We start from the raw sequence: 25792 nt of genomic DNA on the forward strand, positions 1-25792 counted from the left end.
CAGGAATCAACGTATACTGATTTTTTAATGATGCACGCTGTAGTGGGAGAATTCGGATTAATGTCGACCACCGGGGGTTCTTTAACGTGCGCCCAATGCATGGTACATGGGTATTAGTGCATTTCCCTCTCCTCGAAATGCGGCCGCCGCGGCTGGGAATTGAAGTTGCGACCTCGTGCTTAGCAGCACACGTCATAGTCAAACTACAGACACTACTGTAGTTATAGACCAGCTGTATGATTGTGGCCCCGTTTATAAATGATTCAAGTCTAAATTTCAGGATAATGTTCACTAACTCTTCACTATAATACCACTGTTCTGAAACATGGAAGAAGGTGTTTCCTGACAAGCAATTCACGGACAACGGGTAATACTGTCATTTTTAACTCTTAATTCAACCATCGAGCTTGTTTAGAATGTGCCGGGTGAGTTATATTTCTATAATGGTGCACTCGAAGGAAGCACATAATGATAGAAGAACAAAGTATCGAAATTTATATCTGCTTTATCATCTTGGTCCTTGTTCTTCTTTGTTACATGCATGCATTCACTGTTTACCGCTGTAGTTATTATTACGTGTAAGTTGTATTCTGCGAATAATATTAAAAAGTCCATTATCTGTCACTGAGCACGATGGGGTAGTGCCAAGTACAATCGGTAATTGTCGTCAATAATTTTACATTTCTCAAAACACGCGGCTGCTGTTAACATATTGGTGATGAGAAGAGAAGGAGAGACTAAACATATCTCCGAAAGCAAGCATCTTTAATCTTATACGAGAAGTACGAGCTTAAGCAGCAGTCACCACCAGTCTTTAACTTGCCAGCTGGTTTCTGCTTTTTATAGGCTTCCGTCATCAAATTATGGATTTATAAAACGAGCCAACGAGGCCCCACGGACTTGAGATACGTGAGTCAAGTTTTATTGTGCGGTCTTTGTGGAGTTATATTTTTGTCAATCACATTTTTTTTCTGAAGAAAAAAAAATCAATTTTTTCCTTTCATGATACTCCCTCCACCTTACGGGATTCCGCAGAACGGACTTGCCACACTTTTTTCTATTGAAATTTTCTGATCCTTGTGCGAAAGTCTCCTTATCCATCGGAAACAGCAAAGTGCTACCTGATACGAACTACGTGACATGGACGCGACCCGGTGTCTCACGGGAGCTTGCGTTCCCTGCCCTTCATGAAGGCAGCCCATGCACTCTTACAATTAGTTTCATGGAATACGCTCTCGCTAGTTTCTCATAACGAAAATGGCAGATTCTGCAGCGTGAGGGAAAGCAAAACCAAAAACAAATGGTGAAACAGGTCTTGCGTACATGTTCCGGGCTCTTCGCAGTGGATCTGCCCGCACTCCGGGTCCCGGTCGCAGGCGATCCTCCGCGGTGCGAGCAGCTGGACGCGGTCTTGACCGCTGATCCTCCACAGCGCGAAGGCCACGTCCTCGCCTGCAACCGCCAGTGGAGTTTGGCACCCGCCGCCTCGACTTGGACTGGCACCTCGAGGCACCGACCACAGCTCCACAAAGCAGCTGACAGCCTCGGGGTCGGTAGCCAACGCGCCACCGCCTCTGCTTACGGCGGCTGGAAGCTCTCCTCCGGGACCAATCTGTAAAGTGTGAGAGACGCCGAGTATTTGTGAGAGAAAGAGAGAGAGAGAGACAGCGAGAGAGAAAGAGAGAGAGAAGAGCGAGAGAGAGGGAACATTTGTTGTTAACGAGGTTGGGGCGACTTCCTTGTAGGGTGTAGCCCTTAGTTTCAGGGACCCCTTTGGCTTGCGCCACCCCGCGTGCCCGCTGGATTAGCTGTCGCTGCTCTTGCGGGTCTAAGCGGTCGGCGCAGTCTCCGAGGAGGAAGGTGAAGGTGAAGGAATAGGGGAGTAGCCCGGAGGGTGTGAGCATTCCCAGGTGCAATGATATACTGTGGGCTGTGCTCCACAGCAGGGGAAGTATGAGGGATATTGTGTGGAGTGGGAAATGTGAAGGTAAAAGAGACAGGGGAATGAATTGGTTTGTAGCTGTCGCCACGCGACGGCATCTTCTCGGTTAAGAGACTGGTGTGGTGGGGGAAAGTGTCTCCTGTTATCTCTGTAATCATGAAAACGTTGAAGTATCTCTGTAATGTTGTAGAGTTTCGGTGTAGTTCTCTGGTTCTGTCGGTGCGTCATCTGTGTTGGACAGTTCTTCCAATGGCGCCCGGTTAGCGAGCTCTCGGGCTACCGCATTAGCTCGACATTTTTTACAATTCACGGACGCGAACTTGGATGATTACATGGTTTTTGTGGTTCTCAAATGGCAGACCGCGGACTCATTCAGATGCGTGACGGTGTTTATAATTTGAAAGCTATCGTTTTGATTGAGGCCCCATCTTTCACGCTGGTAGACAAGACAATGTGTATTCGTATGCGTCTGTTATTTCATGATCATATCTCAGAAAATTATCTCGTTAACAGGGCTCTAAACTTCACTGCTCCAGTTTGAGAATATAAGGCGCCAGAAAGGCGAGAAAAATAAGGGTAAATTATTTTTTTTGATGAAATTATTCTTTGGTTTAGAGGAATGATAGACGTCCGATTTATGATTACAGTAACGACCACAGGTATCCTCTCGTTATCGTGATGCGAGACTGGCCGGAAAGCCTAGATATGAAGATCAGTATTGAATGCCCATATTCAGAGCTGTTCATACGTAAGAGTAGTCTGTAAATACCAGCGCCAGACAACCGTGAAAGTTAAAGACGGCTGCTGGTCAATGCCTAATGCCCCAACAGTTAATAAGAATAAACATTTCTGTACATTAGGCCTCATGTGTCGCAATATTACGCATCCCTCTATAGTACAACAAAAGTTTTCCACTGTTTCTCGAGCTCCAGTATTTTAGCGTTGTATAAAGTTTGTAAGGTATTGTACATGCTGAAAAGTCCGGTGAGGTGAACGGGGGACGCGGGAACAAGCTGATGAAATGAAGAGCGGTACACCATGTTTTCCTGTGGCATTGGCATAACCGGTCCGGAAAATGCCACCTTTCTTCAATTTACCTTTCCCCTTGGCATTGATATTAATTGGTTTGAAATTTGCTTTTAAGCAATGATAGTTTAAGGTTTCTTATGAAATACCTGCAACTTTCACAATGGTGGTACCTTCGTGAAGACGTCAGCTAACAGAACACTTTTAGCATCGGAGATGATGGTTGCCATCATCTTCCCGGAGGAAGCTTGCACCTTCACTTTCTTGTGAGGAGGCCGCGACTAGTGCTTCCAATGCTTTAAATTTTGCTTTCTTCTTGCGTACATGTAATTATTTTGGTCATGATGTCACGTTCCATTCTCTTTTTCACACAATGCTTTCACGAAACTCTTTTCCACATATTCACTCTCGGACCAATTGTGGTCCGACAGCACCCATTTTGACCATTTCTTGTGTTGGCTTAATCCCATTGCCGTGCTTAATTCACCACTGCCTGAATGGGACAGTGTATTTTAATGCAATAACTTGTGTAGGCAGCCAAACAGCCCAAAGCATACAATTGGTTGCTTGTAGTGCAAGCGAATCATCCTTTAAAGGGTGTTCTTACTGTCTGTAAGCCCGCGCTCTCACTCAGCGACCGCTTGTAAGAACACTAGATTTACTCTTTTTATTGTTAGATAACATCATTTAACTTCCTCGTGGCGCGCAGTAGTTGGAGCGGATATGTTGTTACTTCTAAATGAAGGAACAAAACATCCTCACCAAACTGTTGAAACATCCCACGGGCTCCCTATGCAACCATGTTTGGGAACTTTTACTAATGACAGTGCCGATTTAATGCCAAACACGTACCACAAAAGCGTTGCTCCGGCATGCCGAACACATTAAACCAATTTATACCCTTAATGGTCCATAAGGTAGCAAATAGACTCAGCGTGAGTTATAAATAGAAAGCATTTCAAGGTTGTAAATTAGTTTACATCGGCAGCTGCCGATAATGGGTTCAACCCGAACTGTCACTTTCACAAACCACGTGATCTTCGACAGGCGTGATCGTACGAGCTTACATCACGTTCGTTCGAATGTTGCTTATAGGAATCGCAAGCTATTTCAAATGCAGCTGATTAGTATGCCTATATGCCTTAGTTGTAGTGTTGACGATGACTTGGGCTATGTAATTTACGTTGCAGACGCTTTAAAACCTTACGGGCTGTCTTAAAAACTCTTTAAACATGAGTCATGAAATTTGCCTTACGAAGCAGGATGTCCTTGGACCATGGCGGTGTCCTGCCGCTGCATTGCACTCTACTGAGGCGATTTTAGCATACCTGTAGGATACAGGCCTCACTGAGACCCTGTAAACTAGATTTTTCTTGTGTGTTTGTATACGTGTGTGTTACCTTTTCTCTCACTTTCATCCTTGCATCGCTCATCATATATTACACCTAGAGAAGCTTTTCAACCCTTTAGATGAGCGAACGTCTTCAATTAACAATTTTTTCAGCCAATAATACTTTTCTGAGTTATATTGGTGCCTTTAGAGCGCTACATTTAACCAGAAATCTCTGGAGAGAAACAGTGACGAGAAAGCGCTTTTCTAAATTTAGAGTGCCACTAAACAAAATATCGCGAAAGAAAGTGCTAAAAACTGCTAAGAAAGATGTGCAACCTGTCCAGTCAGAAAACTGAATAAATAAAAAGAAAGAGCAAGAAGTGAAGACGAAGTGTCTAGTTATATTCCTAACCTCTGCGGTCATTGAACGAATCGTGAGAAACTACGACCTTCCTGGGTTTGTTTTTGTCGCAAGCATGTCATATGATGGAATCATTCACAATTAGTTGAAACACTATTTCGCGACCGTATACAGAAAAGGTTTCTCAATGTCTTCAAGCCTGCGCTACAAGACAAAGTATGACTAACGGGACAGCATTCTTCTAAATATTTAAGTATCTGTATCTTCGTAGGTCGTTGTTTCGATAGCGCGTTTATAGCTTTAATGTTCAAAAGCTTCAACTCAGCTGTGAGGAAGACCATGGTTAAAGGTAACGGACTTATTCTGAGCGGTTTTCTATGAACTTGCGTTGAAAGCTGAGTGCATACGCGTTTCTGTACTTAGTTTTCATCGAAATGTAGTCGGTACAACGAGTAATCTAACTTGAGATCTCGACTTGCTGCTGAGCAGCAGCGACACATAGCATCCTGTCGCTGATACAAAGAAATACACCGTTACTCGCCGTCAAGAATAGTGGAAAGGCGCATGTCACAACATGACCAACTCGAAGACATAAAAATAAAAAAATAATAAATAAAAACGAAGTGCATTGTTTTGTACAAAATCTGATTATCATAGGTTTTTAAAGATAATGTTTATTTGCCAAGGGACGCACCATTTGCGAAAACACTAAAATGAATTGCTAAGGCAATCATGATCATCAGGAGAGGTAATTGTGTCGTACGAGTGAAAAAATTCGTCGGCCCTTCCACTCCCTGGAGATGGTTGACAAGCGAAGCTGAAACGTGCGGCTCCGGTGTTTATCACTGGGTTAATCCCGAGGGTCCATTAAAGTATTTCCCAATTATGAGGTTACACACACGTTCAGCTGCGACGGAGAGAACGACGTCACTGACGGTATGTCAGCAGTCCGCCGTTGTCGCTTGCATTCGATGTCTCGAGTTTGCTTGGCGGCGTGGTTAGCAGCATTCGCCCACCATTGCCGCTTGCGATTCTTCGAAATTGCTTCAAAATTAAAACTTCCCCTTACGTAAGACAATTAAGCGCTCATGCCCCGTAAACGCTGCCTCTCCATTACGACGACAGAAGTGAAATTATACGCTGGAATGATTAGCGGCAACGCAGCCAACTGTTAAAGAAGACGACGACAACGAAGGCGGAAGCAGTGGCACGAGCGCTTGCCGAGCACGAGCCAACGAGCCGGCTGCGGAAGAAGACGACGATGCTCGAGCCAATGCTGATAGTTTTCTGTACACAGGTGGTTTCGCCTAGCCATATACGATTTCGCTCGCTTAGACAAATAAAGGTTCGCTTTAAAAAACACGCTTTTAAAGAATACTGATGTCAGTGCGACAGAACATCCCAATGTATATGGCTACGCCGCAAGCCGTGTTGTGAGAAGCATGTCACGACACGACCAGCTCGAAGACATAAAAGTAAAAACGTGCTTCTACTAAAGCTAAAGCTGTCAATGTGACAGAAAAGCCCAATGAATGTAGGTACGCTGCCAACGCTGCGTCGCAGGATGCCTGTCACGAATGTCTGTTCAAAGCGTGCACGGAATTATGAGTTTTGCGAATCGGAAACTCGGATCCATGGACTGAGATGCGAGACGAGGTTAAGGACGACTGAACTGTGTGTTGAGAACGTGTCCGCAAAAAGAATTCTACCTCGTTTCGATGCTTCGTATTGTGAAACTATGCGCGAATTAAAAAATCCTTCTCTCCTTCCAAGGTGCGTAGATATATGCACATATCTTGCATGTACTACGCCCGAAGACGTAGTGCCTAGTCAGCAGCTTCACTCACCTGTCCTGTCTTCTATTAGAAGCAAATTTTGGCCACCGAAAGTCGATTTCGTCTAGGAAGTATAATTTAAAGTTTTTGAAGTTGCGCTGTAGAGTTTCGCAGGTAATATATAGACTGTAGCTCGCAGGTAATATATTGACACTTAGCAAGTACGGAGGTAGCGAAATACGTAAGCTATCTTAAATTGATACTAAAGTTGGTCTCGAAAGGCCGCACTTGTGATCGTCGACATTACCGTGACGTCATGACAGAGAGCGAAGTTTCCTCACTTCTCGTAGCTACAAGGCTACGTATGATGACGTCGTTAGAAGGCAACGAAAAAAAAAAAAAGAACGACAGCTCATGCGTGTAGCAGTCGCAACGATTGCAAGAACGGAGCTAGCCACGCATTATGACGTCATGACGCATCCAACGCCTGGGTGCCGAAGCCGAATCTTGTTCGTGGGAGCAAATGCAGTAAATTATTTAGGGCAATCTGCCGCATCCCGGTATTTTTCCCCCAAAGTATATGGGGGTGCAAACCTTCACTTAACACGATAATAATAATAATAAAAAAAGAAAGGCAAGTCCAGAAAGTCCCATTGGTACTCGTGTAAAGCAAGAACTCTACGGTGACGTACCACGTGTGTGCAGCGGGCGCCTCCCTCGGGGTGCACGATGGTGCCTCCCCACTGGGCCGGCAACTGGCTGGGATCCACGTACTCCAGCAGACTCGGCAGCCAGCCATCTGCGAACAAGAGCGCGCGCGTGCCAATGACTCAGGTAGTTTAAGGGCACCCTGTCTGTACTATGCATCGCCTCGGTGCCGTTCATGTCCTTTCGGAAAAATGTTTATCGAATAAAGAAAGTGTGCGACGTAGGTATATTGGTTCAACGAAGACAGAGATATCACACACCCAAAAGCTCTTATCAAATGGACGGTATTATTGCGGCGAGAGCAATAAACAGCATTAACAATCATCACATGACAGCACAACCTCACAGAGGATGTGGATAAAAAATATAATGAAAACAAATTATGCTCAACTTCATCCTTTCGTCACGTCTTACCCGTCCTTAACCGACTTTGACAGTGTGATCGTGTGGTCACGTGATAATACTTAACGCTCTTTATTTGTCTCTTTTTTCTCTCTTCGAAATAAAGCACACTACTGGATATTTAGCTATAGACGTCAAACTTTAAGACGGTCTGCCTAGTAAGTGTTGAAACCCGTATTCTTCCGTCCGTCTCGGAGAAAATGCTTTTGGGGCCGAAGTTCTTTGCCTCCTCCACCGTAACACGCTGGCGGTCATGGCAAGTGTGCCCTGTCTCGATGTTTAAACAGCTCAGTCAGCTAGGTCAGCCTCGCATCCGGTAGCTGAAAATTTCAAAGGTGATCGCAAAATTCCCGAAAGCAAAACGCAATACTCAGCAATATTCCCGAAAGCAAAACGGGCCCAAGCAGCGAAAAAATAAATAAATAAAAACAGATGTACAGAGCTATGGCCCTTAACATTTGTTCACGAGTGTGTGCAAGAGCTGCGGCCGGCATTACTCACCGCGTGAGAAGATTTTAACCTTTCCGGCTGTTCTTTCACTCAGGAATGGTCGGATAAGTTTCCAGAACACTGGGAAGAAACTGGGTGCTGCAAGAAAAGAGCATAAAGATTTGTAGATAAATGGCTATATCTATATATAGGCGACGTGCGGCCATTCTGGTGGTTCAAAACAGGATGACGCTCCCATCAACCTGCCCGGCCTAAAGTCCCTATATAAGAAAAGTACCGCCATCTACTCTTTCCTCCGCCGCCTCCTCTCCTAAAGCGCTTGCTTTTTTCTTTACTGTTTGCTTGCGAAAGCCAATTCGATGGTGGCGCACCTAGAAAGTGCACGTTGAAGCTTTCAGGACTTTCAACATTTCTCTGAGGCGGAAAAAAAGAAAATATAAAGAAGTGAAAAGCGCGCGCTATCATCGTCCAATCGGAGATACAGGAGAGAGAGAGAAGCGGCGTTTATCAAAGGATGGCGGTACTTTTCTTATATAGGGACTTTAGCACGGCCCACTTCAAGGTCGGCCTTGGTAGTCGAGAGCATGCAAGCACGGACGTAAAGCATTACACAGATGTTCTATATCCTCGCGGACCTGCCATCCTTCGAATTCGAAAAACACTACAGTGGAAGGAAGAGAAACACTAAACTTTGTTGAAGAATAACAGAAATTATTGGATTATTCAATATGTTTGCTGTTTATTAAAGACTCGCAGACTTTATTATGTAGGAATATTGTTAACAGGCACTCTGCTTTATATAGTCACAGCAACAATGATCTGTGCCGCAGACAAACGCACATTTTTATGAAGTTTAATAATACAATAGTCACGTAACGACTGTTGAAGATTATATTTGCTGTAATACACTAGCTGTGTCAGCTGATGTCGCTGCCACACAGGTACACGGCCGTATAATCTATGGGTCAAAAAACAAGAAAAAAAATGGGCCATAAGAAAATCCCTCAGCGACTGTACGCCCATTTGTCTTCTTTTTTTATGTTGTTCTTGCTAATATCGAGTGGATTTCCAAAGAAACTGCTTTTATTTTGGTCAGGTTCTTAGTTCTCTCTTCATGTTCTCTCTCTCTCTCTCTCTATCTCATTTTGGAATGTTTTCAAGCGAACATTATGGCCTATCTGCCTAGCAGGCAGCAATGCCTTAGCATGCCACCTGCCAGGTAACGACTTCCTGGCGAAATTGAACAACTGCCTAAAGTCAACCTAACGTCTGCCTAACGTCTAGCTAACGACTGTCTAATGACTGTCTAGCGACTGCCTAATGACTGCCTAACGACTGCCTGGCGACTGAACGACGGAAGGCAACGACTGCCTGGCACTGCCAGGCACCTACTTTTGTACATGGCATAACACCCCTCATAAGTTTGATGTGTAACTGTGTTTCCCTTCGCAATTTCCTTGAGTTTATCTTAAGACAGCTCCGTGATTTTGATAGTGCGAGAAAAGCAGCGAAATAGGATGACAGGCAATGAAGAGTATCTGGCTAGGCGGCCCTACGTTTGGTGGCAAGAGAGTATATAGATGAAATAAACAGGCACACATTTGTAAGAATGCGCACGGTTGCTTTTCGAGAGCGGTGACGCTTGATCAGCGCCTTTGTTCTGCTGAAGAAGGTCGCGGGCGCGTTATACATAATAATAAAGCGCCCTGTTTGGTGCAACATAAAGAAAATCAGTTCAAGCCTGGTGCTTGCCTGGAAACCATGGCACGCATGGTCGGCTCACTCTGTCGTGTTGTCTATTTTGTTGTAGCATGCAGCGAATTAAATGACTTACTGTTGACGAGAAGGCCAAGCTTGAGTGTCTCGGGGTAGTTGTTCTCGTAGAGACCGACCAGGGCTCGAATGTAGTCCACGACTGCCAAGGGACGATATGTAATACATACAGTCAGTCAGTGGTCGTATTACCGTTTTGTTGACGCACGCAGCTTTCATATATAGTAGTGCTGGGGCTGTGATGAGACAAGGACCCATTGATTGTTGAGAGCCGGAAAGCAAAGATGGCTTAAACATCGAATATATATATATATATATATATATATATATATATATATATATATATATATATATGTGTGTGTGTGTGTGTGTGTCTGCGTGGCATGTGTCTACGAGTGTATGAACGAGCTTCATCCGACATAACTAACCGCGTGAGAGTCAGTGTGCCGTAGTTAAGCTTATTTCCATTTCAACCATTGCTGTTACTTTGACAGCAGCTTAAAGTACCATGCAGTAAACAGTCCAGTTTGTGACATTCCAGTTTTTTTTTTTTTTTTTTTTTTGCCGTTTCACTTTGTCAATTTGCATTTCCGTTTCGCCTTCGTCGTCCGACCACCTCATCATATTTAGCTTTACCGCTACCATATTTCGAAGAAAGAGCATAACTTCACCAACTACTTCGGGTACTGGGTTTCGAACTTCTGCCCTTGCGACAATGACCAGACTTTGTATTTATGCTGATGATTAGGGATGTAACCGTTTGCTAACATTTCAAAAGCGGCGAAAGGCTTCGTTTTGTTGCACTGCCCGTGGACTGCCCGTAATTCTAGAATCTACATTGACTTGGTTTTTTTTGTGTGGTGCTGATGTTATTGAATATTTACTGATATATTATTGATATTTTCAATATGCAGTTAATGTCGCTTACTATTTACCTTATCGCTCTCAATGACAGAGATACTTATAATGAACGGTATGGATACTAACACGCTTGGCAGGCCCACATCTTTTTATACGACTGATTTCTGGGACTGAAAATGCTTCTTATACGAGATTTTATGCAAGAACTCAGTGAAAAAGTTTGTTTTTCATTTCTTTAATTACCACGCTTGTTCGGTATTGATATATGCAGATCATGACGTCACGAAGATGCGGCGGTTCTGGCATTCAGTTCAGGCAAAAAAAATTAAAGAAAGTAAACAATTTAAGCTTGTATAGTCGCGTGAAATCTATCTGACGGCAAAATTACACATACACGGTGAAGATTTTCGCATGCTATTTGCCAAATACCATGGTTGAAAACGGTGAACAATGAAGAAGGGCACCCTTTTGTTTACAAACACTGAGCTTATCCGCAACTTGTTATGCCAGTGGATGAATTGCTCTGCTGACAAAGAAAACGCTGCCAATCGATAACTGCTGCACAGTCCCTTCACTGCTGGCTATGTCTAAAGCGGAACGTCATGGAGACGTCACAACATATCAATCGAGGCCTCAGGACTCTAAGGAAAGTCGGTCGCGAATAATGGTATATAGTCCGACGAAAGGACGTGTCCCCGCGTTTAGCAAGCCCGCGAATGCGAGGCCTACGCTAAGGCAATCAATCATACAGAAATCGGCGAAGAGTAAATATGACGGCAGTTTCCTCCAGCATTATCCCGGCCGCTTATGACAACGAGGGCGCTTTCAACGCACGCGAGATGACCGCTGTCTCCGTGCCTTGGACGAGGTATGCCGAGTTCTGCTATGACGGTTCCAACTCCTTCCTCTTCGGCAGTCATATACAAATGAAGAAACGTGCGTTACCAGAGTGCTCTCATTGTAGTTGGTGGTGGTGGTGGTGTAACAGGCGCAGGGGGGGGGGGGGGGTTAGCTTGACAGACTTGTCCAGCTATCGCTATGCCTGAGTGTTTCATTTACACCTTTCGCGTCATCAGTGTCTGCCCACCATGTGTATATATCAATTAAATATTTCGCAAAATTGTGTGAGTAAGCGCGACACCTAACAATGCGCGACCCCTACTTGTGCGCTATTGGTATTCTTCCGGAAAGACTAACTGCTCGGCACGTTCATGAGTAGAACCTCCTTTTCTCAGGAAATCCGTTGCTAGCACCCTGAATATAAGTATTGTACGTACATCACGGCAGTGCAACCAGAGAAGGACGAGAAGGGACGAAGATGAGTGCTCGGCATTGTTTATGGCTAGGCGCGGTGATGCGTAACACCATGGAACATCAACCACGCCCACCTCGCACCTTGTTTTATTGTACATGGCCTGTCACAGGCATTACGGAAGACAGTATTGGTCGGGAGAGCAAGAATACAATCATAAGGACATCGTTACAATCAAACAATAAATAACGCTTTTACCGACTTCATTTATTGAGTGAGGAGAGTATACTGCACGATTGCAATATATGAGACATTTGATCCTATATAAAAGAATTTGTCATAAAGAAGTCGCGTATACATACACATGTATACAACTGTCGCCAGTTGTCTTTTCATCCACTTTCATTTCAATTTATTTATCATTGCGTTAGTTAACATAAGAACTACAAATAATTTCCCCTGTGCTGTGCTTTGTGTTAGTGTTGTCATCTTATGTTCTCTCTCTCTCTCTCTCTCTCTATATATATATACAACTGGTGTTTCTTTTAGCCGCACCACATATTTATAAATTGCAGTGGCAGATAGCACAATTCTAACCCTTGAGCTGCATTACTCGATGAGGCGGCCATTACTTCTCTGAGACTTGTGCTATCTGCCATATGCAAATACAAAAAAAAAAAAAAAAATTGGTGCAGTATATTTTGAATTGAGCCAGACGCTATTAGATATATGTCAGCGTTAGCACAGTCAACTTACCTTGCCAAGAGTACATCTGCTTGAGGCTGAAGTTTTCCCAGTCGAAGATAAATACAGACTTGTCGATAAGCTTTCCCAGCTGCATGTGTGACAGTGAGCAGACAGATAGCGAATACAATAGAGAGCAAATTACAGTTACTGTAATTGATGATAGTTTGTAAAAGCAGGAATAAAATAAAATTTGAGCACAGTCAGTTAAACAAGCGCGCATTGCAGCAAGCATTTAAATAGTTCACACTGACCGTACATCGGCTTAGTAATTCTTGTCCCGCCATGATATTATTACACCTAAATTGTATAGCTCCACTGACTGTGAAACTTGCTTCCGGACTGAGCTGCGACCCCAACCCTGAAAAAAAAAATGAAGGGGTTTCGACTCGCTTTCGAGCTGAGGATCCTGAATAAATGAACCAGCACTGTACCTGTACTTCACGCCACCAGCGTACTCTGCGCCCTGGCCAATGCAAACAATATTAAACAACCGTATAAAAAATGAACGACGTGTGACGTCTCCTATCGAACTGGAGAGCTCCTCAAGTCGTGATCTCACGTCTGCGACTTGCGATGCATATCAGTGTCACACCTCATTTGTTCTCGTTAAAGTCAACTGCAACAAAGTTTAATTTCGGCTAAACTGGTCTTAAATGAGATACTATCGAAGCAGCCTGTTCAACACGTCAGGGCTGGTAATTGCCTAAATTTTGTATTAAAAGACCTCAAATAAGCACACGATGCAGGCTTATGCGACATAAAATTTCGAGCGCGTCGCGGTCATCAGCTGATCTCGGATGTGATGCCTCCAGGAACCACACTGGTTCAACGTTCTGAGTTCTCCGTGATTTGCGGCGACCCCTAACGATGACATTCTTTTCGTTTTTCAGTTTCGGTATCAAAAACGTGTTTTCGGGAGCTTTTCATGACGCGCCCACTCGCATTTCAAACATACGCTTTTTCACGGGAAGGGCTTCCTATCTAAAATATCTGACACCATAGGCGTTTTACGCCGTCCAAAATTTTGTTACATTTAACTGAAAGAACGCAGGAGCCAGTTCTCACTAAATCGGCCTATAATTGTGTGAGGTATGTACCTGTCCGCACCTGTCTTCCACGTTCTGGAGTCCTGATAACATGTTTTGCTTGTTTCTTGCTTTTCATTCACCAGTTTTATGGTGAATAAGGAATCGGTAAATTGTAAATACATGGATTCGGCGAGGAAAAACCTGCGAAAGCTTCCGTTTTCTCGAGCATTTGGTCACAGTTCGTATGTTCCGGTATTCCGTAAAGTGCAATACTTAAACGGACGGTCTATCCAATCGACGAATCTAATCATGCCCTCAAGGCTACCTTGTGATGCTAAACCCCGTGAATCAATCATTCAAGTATAGGATTACCAGGCCCATGTTACCCTGGTTAGCCTCTCTCCCTCTCTCATTATTCGCTCATCACTAAAGGCGAACGCATCCCGCTATACTGCACTCTCACCTTGCGGGTCTGGCTCTCCCTTTCCCGTTGCAACCGCTCGAGCATGTAGACCACGTGCAAGACCATCTCTTCCTTGGACAGGCACTGTAACATGCCTGCGTGGGCCCCAATCCCCGACCAACCGAAGCACATTATCAGGACGCTTTCGTGATTCATATACGACTGCAGCCACAATGCTGTGGCTATACAGCTGTACAACTGTATCTACACAACTGAAAGAAAATATTGAAGTCGGGTGTGGCTGCTCATGTATCCGTGATTGCTCACGGAAAAATGAAAGAAAGAAAAAGCAACAACTTGCGCGAGGTTACCACAGTAGGCTGTGTGTGGGAATTGAATCAAATCGTAAATGTTCTACGACAAGGAATAAATAAACGCATGGGTGTAAACCAGTGTTGCACCTAGTTTGCTACCATACACAGGGATTGGGGAAAAGGAGACAAAGATTAGGAGAGTGTATTAAAACTGTTATAATGATCAACGACCAACTCGGGGTACGACTGGCGACGAAGCCAACTAACTAACTAACTAACTAACTAACTAACTAACTAACTAACTAACTAACTAACTAACTAACTAACTAACTAACTAACTAACTAACTAACTAACTAACTAACTAACTAACTAACTAACTAACTAACTAACTAACTAACTAACTAACTAACTAACTAACTAACTAACTAACTAACTAACTAACTAACTAACTAACTAACTAACTAACTAACTAACTATTTAACTAACTAACTAACTAACTAACTAACTAACTAACTAACTAACTAACTAACTAACTAACAGTTGGAATCTATGTATAAGCGAAGTGCTGGATAAATGGTATGCGATGAATTAAACATTGCTATGATTATCGCTATGACCGTTCATGTTGAACTTGAATATTTATTCACTGTCAATATATGTAAAAATGTGGGTACATATAACGTGAAGAAAGATTGTTGTTTCGATTATAGTTTGCAGTATCTTACGATTGTCGCTACGATATTGTTTCTGGCGTGTTATGAGTGTCATTACATTGCATTTAGATGGTGTTACGGTTGTCGCTATGATTTCATTTTTGAGTGACGTATCACTGTCGGTATGATTCTCTTTTCAAGTGTCCTACAATTTTCGCTACAAATGGGTTTCCTAGTGTCGGTTCGTCAAGGTCAGAGTACATTCTAGTGCGCTATATACGTCGGTTTGCTGTGTTTTTATCGTATAGGTGTCATAGTCTCAGGCTTAAAAAAAATTCATGACGGCGTCACAGAACACATTGCAACCGCACAGCAATGCACTCGCAGTATGACCGGTACAGCTCGCACGAGTCGAATGTGCGTAGATAAAACGAGGGGCGCAAGCAGCTGTGCTTATGAGAACCGGAAATGTCTGCATGCAGTGGTTAGTGACCCTGCATGCTGTTTTAGAGCAGAAAAGTTTTGAAATATGACACGATTATGAGGCGTACGCACACGTGGACACTAGTATACGTTCACCGATAAGAGTTATTTAAGACAGCCAGCCAGGGTCATCGCATCGTAGAAAAAAAAATAAAAGTCAGGAAACCTCGTCGCAGCCATGCTCTCAGCAACAGCCAAAGAGCGCGTTTGAGTACGCTTATTCAGCGAAGCTTGTAATTTAATGGATCACTGCGTAGATTACGCAAGCTACCGCACACTTCAACTCCGGATTAAAAGTCACGTGTTTGGGATTCGCGGGATTGAAACCTTTTTCGCAAATCTTGTGTCCCGTAAACTTTTGACGCCGAGTGTATACATCAAAGGCTAATGTACCATGACGCGAATGCGCCCAGTTTTCCCGTAGGACGGGCTGTGCTGCACGAAGACGCTGCTCTGCCGTAATTGGGGCTTTATGCACTCCAACCGCAGATTGCAATTTAGAACGCAGTACAAGCTATAGGTATATACCTGTTCATGGGAGAGCGATGTCAGAAAAGTGAGCGTCGCGCTTGAAGCATGAGCGAAGTGCAAGGTCGCTCTCTGTGACAACTAGGACAGGCGATATTGCACAGCAAGGAATATTTATGGGAAGCTACACTTTTGTAGCTTTTATTCTGTGTTCCTTTCCCCAATTTTGTTGCATGCGAAAAATAACGAAAATTTTGAATTTTCAAGCAGACAGCAGAAGGGTCTTGCCACGCATTACATAAACGATATTGGCGACCAAGAATACCGACGCTCCATTCACGTTCATGGCTGTCTTCGCTGCTTACCATTCATTCAATAAATATATTTTACAAAACAATAGTAACTATAACATTCAAATTGATAACATTTTAGAGGAGATTAAGAGGAAGAGGCGGAGCAGGGGGAGGGTGACGGCTGAAAAGCTTTGGACGAAGCATATAGCTCGTAAAAGCTTTTGCCAAAGGTCGGTGACCTTCGTTAATAATACATGTCCAGGTTTCACAGTTGGCTAGCGCTTGCTCTTACAAACAGTTCTAGCGTAAGAAGGTGATTGGTGAATACGGGCCCACCATAGAGTATGTTACAATATTACCTAGGGGGAAACCTGGCGCCACCGTCTACGCGAGTTTTCAACGAGGTGTGTTTCAATGGGGTTTTCATGGGGATGCCGGGGTGTGTTCCAGTTACGGCCAACATCGGTCTACGTTGACAGCTTCGAGCCCAAGTAGGGGAACGTCTCTGGAATATGTATTTGCTACGTGACGAGGCCTGGCGTCGACAAGAAAAAAACTAAGACAGAGACGTATCGCCGTTTCTTACCTTTTCTTTTAGTGCACGAGACTATTTAAAAGACAACGTGGCTTACATTAAGCGGATAAGAAAATGTGACTACGTTTTCCTGTGGGCGGGTGACCTTCCCGTTGGGTTTCCGAGGATTCTGCTCAGCCGCATTCTCTGTTTGGACAGCAAAGTAGCCTGCATCGTTTCTGATTTCAGTGCTGCCTGCGCGAAATTATCTTTTTTTTTTGCCGGCTTCGTCAGAATGGCTGGAACGAGACTTAAAGGGACACTAAAGAGAAACCGGAAGTTGAGCTTAAATGGTAGATTATCATTTCACGATCACAGCCATACCATTCTTACTGCAAACAGATGTTTAATAGGCGAGAAAATAGCGAAAAACTGAAGGATAGGTGCTGAGGCCCCTTAGAATTTCCCGCACTACACGTTCTGACGTCGGAGATTACAAATGCAGGCCGGTCGCGATTGGTCGAGAGCGATTTATCGCTGTTAATAAAACGCAAAATGAAATACACCTTAAACGTACATAAACAGCATTTGCCAACTTTTTAAACCGTTTCAAGCGAGGAAGTACAAGTTTAGCACAAAATTAAATAAATAAGAAAAAATGGCACGCCGATACATCCGGTCGTGATAGTTTCGTAGTTTCGTTTTTAGTCAATGCATCGTCGCGTGCGCCTGTTCCGCTCTACGGTGTTTGGTTGTGTGTTGCGTGGCTCAAAAAACGTTGACTTCGCGGGAAACAGCCAGAAAATGCCTCGTGTGTGTAGTGTAGAGGGCTGTATAAATTGCCCAAGGTGCTTGCTCAGGGGCAGCGGCAGTGTTGACTCGATTGTGTCCTTTCATGTGGTGTCGCGCGGTGAGCCCCGGCTCCCCGGCGTTCGCAATAGCTCAGTGCTCTGCCGATGATAAAACGGCAAAAGAGCCAGAGAAACCGATGGTGTGCTCTCTGCGTTTCTCGCCCTCGGATTATGTGTATAATCCTGCCCCCGAAAAGTATCTTGGCGTGCCCCAGAGGCCAGTCCTTTCTCGAGCAGCTGTTCCCTCAATGCGGCCTTCATCAAACCCCCTTCCGGTGCCCCTGCAGCAGCAAACTGGCGGCTCGGTGAGTTCTGAATGTCATTAAATAAAGCCACGAAATAACCATACCGAGTACGTGCGCAACTTTCTACGCTTGTTCTGTCGGGAACATCGTCGCCTGGCGGACCGGACGCTTCGCCTTCCGTCGACGAAAACGAAGCTCTCCAGCGGCGCGGCCGGCGGCTCACCGCCATCGCACGCGGAAACACCTACCGCTCGAGCACGGAGGATCATTTCGCGCTCCGTTTCACTGAATATCGCTGAAATGCAGTCCTGCTTCCCTGGCGAGCTCTTCGTTGCAAGGTTTAGCTGCAGCAACAGTATCCATCGCGGCGAACGCAAACGCAGCGACCATGCATGCAGCCATGATGCATCCAGTGCCTCGGCCGTTTACGCAAGCGGTGATGTATCATGGCGCATTCTGATTCGCCGAGAGCAATGAAATCTGTGACGACACTGCTTCAGCGCCAAATCTGAGGTGAGAGAAATTGAGGAAGAGATATTTGGTCTTTGTTTACGAATTTCTCCGCTAATAACTCATATTTTTGCACCCAACAAAAACTGCATGCATTCCTGAAGGTCCCTCTTTTATTCCAGCTGAACTTCCTGTTTCTCTTTAGTGTCCTTTTAAAATGGCGGCTGTCCACTTAGCTGTCAATTTAGCCGTTTACGGCGAGTATTGAAACCCGGACCCAGTATGAAGGCACGCGGGGCTTTCTCTCGAACGTGGCTTGACTTAAAGCATGGTTATGGCTGCACAGATAAAGCATTCGTCAAGTAAATTTCTTTGAAAAAAGTTTTTGTTCACCTGTGCTACTTCTTTCAATAATTTTTACTCGTCTGAAGGGCTGAGCAAGTGAAAAAAAAAGTAAACAACAAGCTGTCGCAGAGTGAGCTCCAACTTTGTCGTCTGTCCTCCAACGTTAAGGGCCCGCCGGTACATTCTACGTTTCGCATAAATGTACATTCAAACACAAGCTCTCACGACTGAATAAAAAGGGTGGTTTTGTGCAATATTAAAGAAAAGAAAAACAGCTTATTGTGAGCTGTTTTAGAAGAGAATAAACCATTGTAACAAACGAAACAGTGCCAGCCAGGTGCGCCTTGATGGTGTCCTGGCTCTCCGAGAACGATGCCAATCCGAAGGCACCACATGACAACATCCCCATGCGAGGCTCTGCCCATACATACAGCAGCGCCAGTTTTTCTTCTATCTAATATCGGGTTTGCGATAGTCAGCTTGTGCTTTGTCTACAAGGCCAAAGAAAACGAAGGTGAGTGGCCTTCTTATTATATATATAGGTCTGGTCACCGCAGAGTGCAGTAAAAAGTGACAAGTAAAAAGGAAGATACGATGTACGAATGACGAGTCGATAACGTGCTTTAAATAAGAAAATAACGAACAATCAACGGGTAGTACATAAAAAAAATACTGAATGTAAAGTTAACTCACATAGAAGCCATAAAGGAATGAAAAAAAAAAGTATGTAAGAAAATACACCCAGTGCATGAAGTTCGGGGAGAACAGATCATTGCTGCTGATCAAAGCGTGTTTTAGCTTATACCCTGCCAAGAAAATATACGGAATGAATATTTTAATGCCCCCAGGCTATGAATCATGTGAAGCATAAACAGTAACATGTGCACATTAAAACTGTTTCCGCAATATATTTTCCGTTGATAGATCGGTTGTGTTGTGTTGTGTCGTTTGCTTCTGTCTTTGTCATCAGCACGCTCTTAGCTTTAACTATGAGCCAGTACCAGCTTCCCTGTTTTCTGTCATGTTAAAGTGCTGTAGGTGTGAGTTTTTTTTTTTTTTTTTTCATTAGCAGAAACTGTATCGAGTCGTCTTACCTTTGAAGTCACCGCTGCCTATTGGAATGATGTAGATTGGGCTGCCATCCCGATCATGGTTGAATATTCCGCCAGGAAAGTACTGCTTAATGATCTGCAAGGGAGTGTACAACATTCGTCGCATTCTTATAGGGAGCTGGCAACGCCACTAGAAGCAATTTATAGATAATTTTCACATCAAGTGTAATATTATAAAATATGTATCAAGAGAAATAAATTGCTTACTTCCTTAGCTGTATAGGATTTTAAAGAACAGTCGTTTCTGTTTATATATTGAGGATGCGAAGAGAGAGAGAGAGAGAGAAATAGAGGTGAGGAACGGCGGGGACGTTAACCAGATGCACGTCCGATTTGCTACCCTGCACTGGGGGATGGAGATACAGGGATACAAAGAGATAGAGGAGAGGGTGAGAGAGAACACAGTTTTTCACGCATTTGAAGGTACGCACCATCTACAAGCGGTCGCCAAGACCTGTAGACTTGAGTTACTACAGTAACGCTTTCATGGCTTTCTGCGCCATCGATCCTTACGGCCATGGTCCAAGGATCTTTGTTTCCTTAAATGGTACGAAGCGAAGAACGTTCTCTGTGTGCATGCCGGCCATGTCCATATCCAAGTGCGTGCACCACACAAGAAAATATTGCAAAATGAGGTGAAACTTTGGCATCGTTTTAGGCGTAAACATTGCGAAACTTATATTAAGTTATAATATCGAAACGTATATACGAACATGGCGACTCATCATACCGCGTTTTGACCGTGACGTAAAAGGCTTGCAAAAGAGAGATCAGTGACAAAGTGGTTAGATAACAAGGTGAAGGCAACCATAATCAATAATAATGTGTACCTTGTTATCAAATTCACTAGTATGCGGACTTATACTTGTACCGTGGCGTTTTTCGTGTCTTTTAGAAGAAAGCGTTTACTACAGTGAAAGCTTTCTCATTCTCTCGGACATGTGCTCAAACTATTAGAGTTTATTCTGCGTTTGCAGATTTGCTCTATTAAGAACGTTTCGCAGTTTTTGATGCGTTTGTGTTGGCATGTGACATTTTTCTCCTCCAAACAGTGTAGAGGAGTAATCGCTAGCATGTTGCTTCCAAATTCTTCATCAATCACCCACAGGTAGGACTGCCTATATGCCTTATGTGTTCGTATAACCTAGCGTAATCTCTTTGTGTCATCGACCTGCACCATACAGTATCAGCCACGAAAAAGGTTATATCAGTTTGGTTCGCGCAGAGTAAGGGCAAGACGTCATAAGCGAGCGAGAGATCAGACAACACTGGCCTGTTTTGTTCAGAAGCCACGAACGGGTACTGCACTTACGCAGGATGTGCTTGCACGTTGGCGTTCACGCAGGGAATGAAAACGCCTGCTGACTAATACGATGACGCAGCTATCTCCAGTACAGACGGGTTGCCCAGCGCACAACACAGCAGCCTCCACAACGATCAGCCACACCTGCTGTGAGTGTGCCCCAAAATCTCAGCTTTCTGACTAAAGTTCCGGGGCAAGTGAGCAGCCTTGAAGAGTGGTTTCGTCCCTCAGCGGAGGCCGACAGTGTACGTCCTGTGAACGCTGTACGTCTTTGCAGCAGAATCGGGCATCATCCTCATGGTGTAATCGTGCAGCAGAGCATTCCGCGGTAACTGGCCCTGGCGACACCTCCCGTTTTCCCAACACCTTTCAGCATTATCATAACCATCGTCGTCATAATCATCATCACCATCATCATTCCCAGCTCCCATTAAGCCCGTGCCCAGCCTTATGCGCGCAATTCCTCTACGGCGATTGCACAGACCGCTCAACCTGGCTGTGGATAGTGCCTACGACACTACCACTGCAAGCTATATGTATAAAAAAAAGGAAGAATCGGGAAACCGTCACTCACTGGATGCCATTCGTAGCGCTCGACCACCGTGTCGACCTTGTTCTCCTCTCTCCACCGCAGGTTCTGCCGAAAGACAATGAAACCATTTGGACGGTGGCTTGCTTTCAAGGTCGCGTAGTTTTCAGCTCTTAGACGTCAGCTACAAGTGCGCCTAATTCATTGTTTTTTTTTTTTGCATGCGTTCTGATAAGGAAACACATTCCTTACAATTGTTTCAAATATCCTGGCGTTATCGCTTTTTATAATTTTTTTTTCGCTCCATTCCATTTCTCCTTATCATTCACCCCTGACGACCAGCTGACCTTGGAGTTAACGTGAATGGAGCACCGCTCGGACCACTTAAGAAGTGCGAAAAAAAAAAAAAAAGAAAGGAAAGCTGGAATAGAATTTTTACATTATACCAGCGAAGCTATGCCAGATAGCACGACCTCTGGAGCGAATTCGAGCACACACGGCGTCCGATGACGAGGAGATTGCAGAAAGCGTCACGAGTATACACATCCGGTTCAGTCGTTCTCACTCACTTTGCGTAGAAGGTCATCGGCCTTGGCCACGTCGAGGTCCCGGGCTAGAAAAGGTGCAGTCACATGACAAGGTTTACACGTATTCAGACGGTGGCTATATACAACTATCTAAATCGGTTTAAACTCGTTGCGTTATGAGCGCATTTGGAGTTTTTTTTTTTTCTTCCGAGAGCAAGTGGGAAGCCTAGACTCTTTTGTTGATCGGGAAATACGCCGTGCATCGAGTTTTGAACAAGAGGCTTCTGCATGCAGTCAAGAAAAACCTAACACTGTTGCCAACGCGCGCATTTGTTTTTGTGTGCTCTTCTATACATTTTAACACGAAAGTGTTTTATGCCGGGGTCCACCAAGACTTCACTGACGTATTTCCGTCACGGAAATACGTCATAGAACATAATACAAAGAAAGAAACCAGAAGAAAAAGTTCCACAAACATGCAAAATTTGGAAATCGAACCCACGACCTCTCGGTCCGCGACGATAGATCGCCGAGCGTTTAACCCATTGCGCCACAAACGCATTTGCAGAGAGCTACACAGACGCGCCTTATATATCTAACACTCCTCCGTGTACCCGCGCTCTTGCTCGGGGCGGTGCCGCCGCCTACGAGCAGAAAAGAGAAGTACTGCATTATGACACTAACGCGCACCGACAGTGAACGCTTCGGTGGTCTCAGCACTACGACGCCTCGATGCCAGCATTCGAAGGGACGCTGGCATCAAGAAGCACTACCAACGCCACCTAGGTGGCGTTCACCGTACTCAGCACAGCGGAGCGTGGCCTCCGCAATTAGCTCTGAAAATGTTTCTGAAGTTGATCGCGGAGGCTGCAATTACGACGCGCTGTACGCGCTGATTTGACTCGGGGACGATTCAGTTACGTGCTTTGTCTTGCGCGTTGTATTAGTGTGTCAGTTACGTGCTTCGTCTTTCGCGTTGTGCTAGCGTGTGCAGCGTAGTGCAGCTTCCATATGCACGACGGTTGCTCATGGTCATCGACGTTGGTAGTCGTGATGGAGGAGACGTGCCACCAGGCGTCAGCGTGGGTGCATCAACGCCTAAGGGCGCTTTAGCCACAAAACACCAATAGACATGAAGACACGTTTCACTTTCGTGTTCTATACCGATTCCTATATAAGAGGGATCAACCACATGTTTTTTTTACATCTCTTTCCTATTATCTTTTGTTCCCCTTACCCCATTTCCCCAGTACAGGTCACCCAGCAGGTCTGTGTACTGGCTAACCTCCCTTTCCGTCTATTCCTCCTCCCTACTCATCCTTCAAAAATTTTGTCCCAATATTGGACTTCGGTTACGCTGTATCTGTGAGCCTGCTTTTCTGTCGGGCTATTGATTGCGTACTTTGGGTGGCTTTGGCTGGCGACTGAGGAGTGGCTTTCGCGTTGCGCTGCTAAGCACTAGGTTGCGGGATCAAATCCCGGCCGCGGCGGCCGCATCTCGATAGGGGCGAAATGGTTAAACGCCCGTATAACGTGCATTGGGTGCACGGTAAAGAACCCCAGTTGGTCAAAATTAATTCGGAGTCCTACACTACGGCGTGCCTCGTAATCAGATTGTGGCTTTGGCGCGTAAAACCGCAGAATGTAAGTAATTTTTTATTGACTGCGTATCTGTGTTCTGCTATGTGCACGTGAGGACACTAGCTGTGCTTGCCGAAAAGTATGTACTTGCTATTTGTGCACGAACTAAACTGGTACGTGCTCAGTTCTGTAGAACGTACGTGCACGCTTAACAATTGCGTATTTTGCCGTGTCTCGTGTCGCAGACGTCATTGCCTGAGGGCTGACTGATGTATCGCAGATGTAAGAAGCATTAGCTGGCGCCTGCTTGAGGGTGCCTGCATCTCTATTCGTAAACATTTAATTAAGAAAGGCAGCCAGAAACGGTGTTTATTTCTTTATGCATTGACCACTTGCAACAACGAATACAGGCTTCATGCATGCCCCTGAGCTATATATAGCTGACTTAATATTTTCGGCTAACGTCGGCGAAAGAGGATAGACGTCGACAAAAACATAAATATGGGCGCAGTACGAGCGCCCGCTTGGGGTTGCATTTTATATCTTATCTTCTTTCGCTCTTCCCTGTCTGCCTTTTTACGCTGCTCTTAAGCCGGAAAATACTTTTATTCATACATCTGCCTGCAATGGACACACGTTAATAAGTTCCGAGCCTTGAGAGTTACATATAAAGAATTATTCGGTGTTTAACTGGTGGGCAGCCAACAAGATGGGTTATCATAGACGCTGTTTCTTATGTTCGTTTTCTGCTCGTTAAGCCGTCAAGGTGCTGTTGTGCGGATTTCTTGAGAAACTCACCTCGTAGCCATCGGAGTAGGTATGCGTCGGTGAACTGTTCTTGCCAGATATCCTTCAAGGCCGCCTTCAGCTGCACAACCAGAAAGCAAGTGCAAAGGCTCCTTTATGAAACAGTTAGGCGCAGTTTCGTTGCTGCTGCTGCTGCTCAAATGCTTCGAATAACGTGCAGAGTTTGGATATAAAAGCTTGCCACCAGCCTCATTAAAACTAATAAAACCAGCCTCATTCAAACTCATAAACTCAAACCACCCTCATAAAACCACGCTCATTCAAAATCTTGAAGCCATTCAGAATCGCGCAGCACGTTTCATCTTATCGAATTGTTCACGTCATTCCAGTGTCACGTCTATGAAGAAAACCCCAAACTTTCCTAACCTTTCGTTGCGTCGAAAGTCATCTCGCCTTAATCTTTGTCACAACATCTATTATTATAACAACGATTTAAAGGACACCCTGTTTCATCCACCTCATTATATCCCTTCGAGGACCGATCATCGCTTCAAGGTTGGTCTACCGTCTTGTCGCACAAAATTGTGTAATGACTCTTTTGTTCCTAGAACAAGCGTCGCATGGAACCACCTTCCCTCCACAATCGCAAGCATAACGGATGACCACGAGTTCATAATCGCTTTACAAAATGCCTTGTAATATTTTGTTGTTAGTTGAACGTCTTGTCATTTTTTTCTCCACTCCTTTCTGTAGTACCTTTGGGTCCTGAAAGTATTTTCAATAAATACACAAATAAAATGTAAAGCGATAACAAGGAGGTTAAAAACAAAATTATCGCGTTTCACGTCTTAAAACTGCACACTGGATTATGAGGGGCGCCGTATGGTGAGGGCTGCAGATTCACTTTGACAACCCATAGACCTTCAACGGGCACCTAAATCTAATTACGCAACCGTTCTTGCATTACGCCCCCATCGAAAGGGGGCCGTCACTGCTGGAAATCGAACCCTCGACTGGGTGCGCATCAGCCCAACGCCACAACCACTGAGCCGCCGCGGCGGGTAAACAAGTGGTGACACATATGCACGTTCAGTCGCCTCAGAGATCACAACGCTCGTCGGCTAAATCTCGGAGGCCACGCATACGCACACGTGGTTCACTGGCTGCGGCGTTCTTCTTCCGGGCAAGAGTCGCGCGTTGGATTCTCGGTCCCGACGGCCGCGCACTTGAAAGGCGGTTAAATGCAAAAAACGGTAACGTACTCGGGTTTCACAGCATTGCGCCGCCATCGTGATGCGGCCGCAGTTGCCTAGAA

At 44.8% G+C, this 25792-nt stretch overlaps 1 protein-coding gene across 1 annotated transcript; it reads right to left on the minus strand.

Moving 5' to 3' along the window:
* Window positions 1-1323: 1323 nt before the first annotated feature.
* On the minus strand, window positions 1324-24828 carry LOC119434693 (SEC14-like protein 4; the record flags this gene model as incomplete). The annotated part of the gene is made up of 10 exons (XM_037701783.2): window positions 24529-24828; window positions 22192-22235; window positions 21668-21730; window positions 19773-19866; window positions 14122-14216; window positions 12640-12718; window positions 9832-9912; window positions 8049-8135; window positions 7130-7236; window positions 1324-1612 (listed from the first exon to the last, which is right to left on the minus strand). Coding segments are annotated over exons 5-10 (736 nt in total), but the record flags the coding sequence as incomplete, so codon positions are not given.
* Between the last annotated feature and the right edge of the window lie 964 nt (window positions 24829-25792).

This window comes from Dermacentor silvarum, unplaced genomic scaffold (genome assembly GCF_013339745.2).
Source record: "Dermacentor silvarum isolate Dsil-2018 unplaced genomic scaffold, BIME_Dsil_1.4 Seq1718, whole genome shotgun sequence".
Taxonomy (NCBI): domain Eukaryota; kingdom Metazoa; phylum Arthropoda; class Arachnida; order Ixodida; family Ixodidae; genus Dermacentor; species Dermacentor silvarum.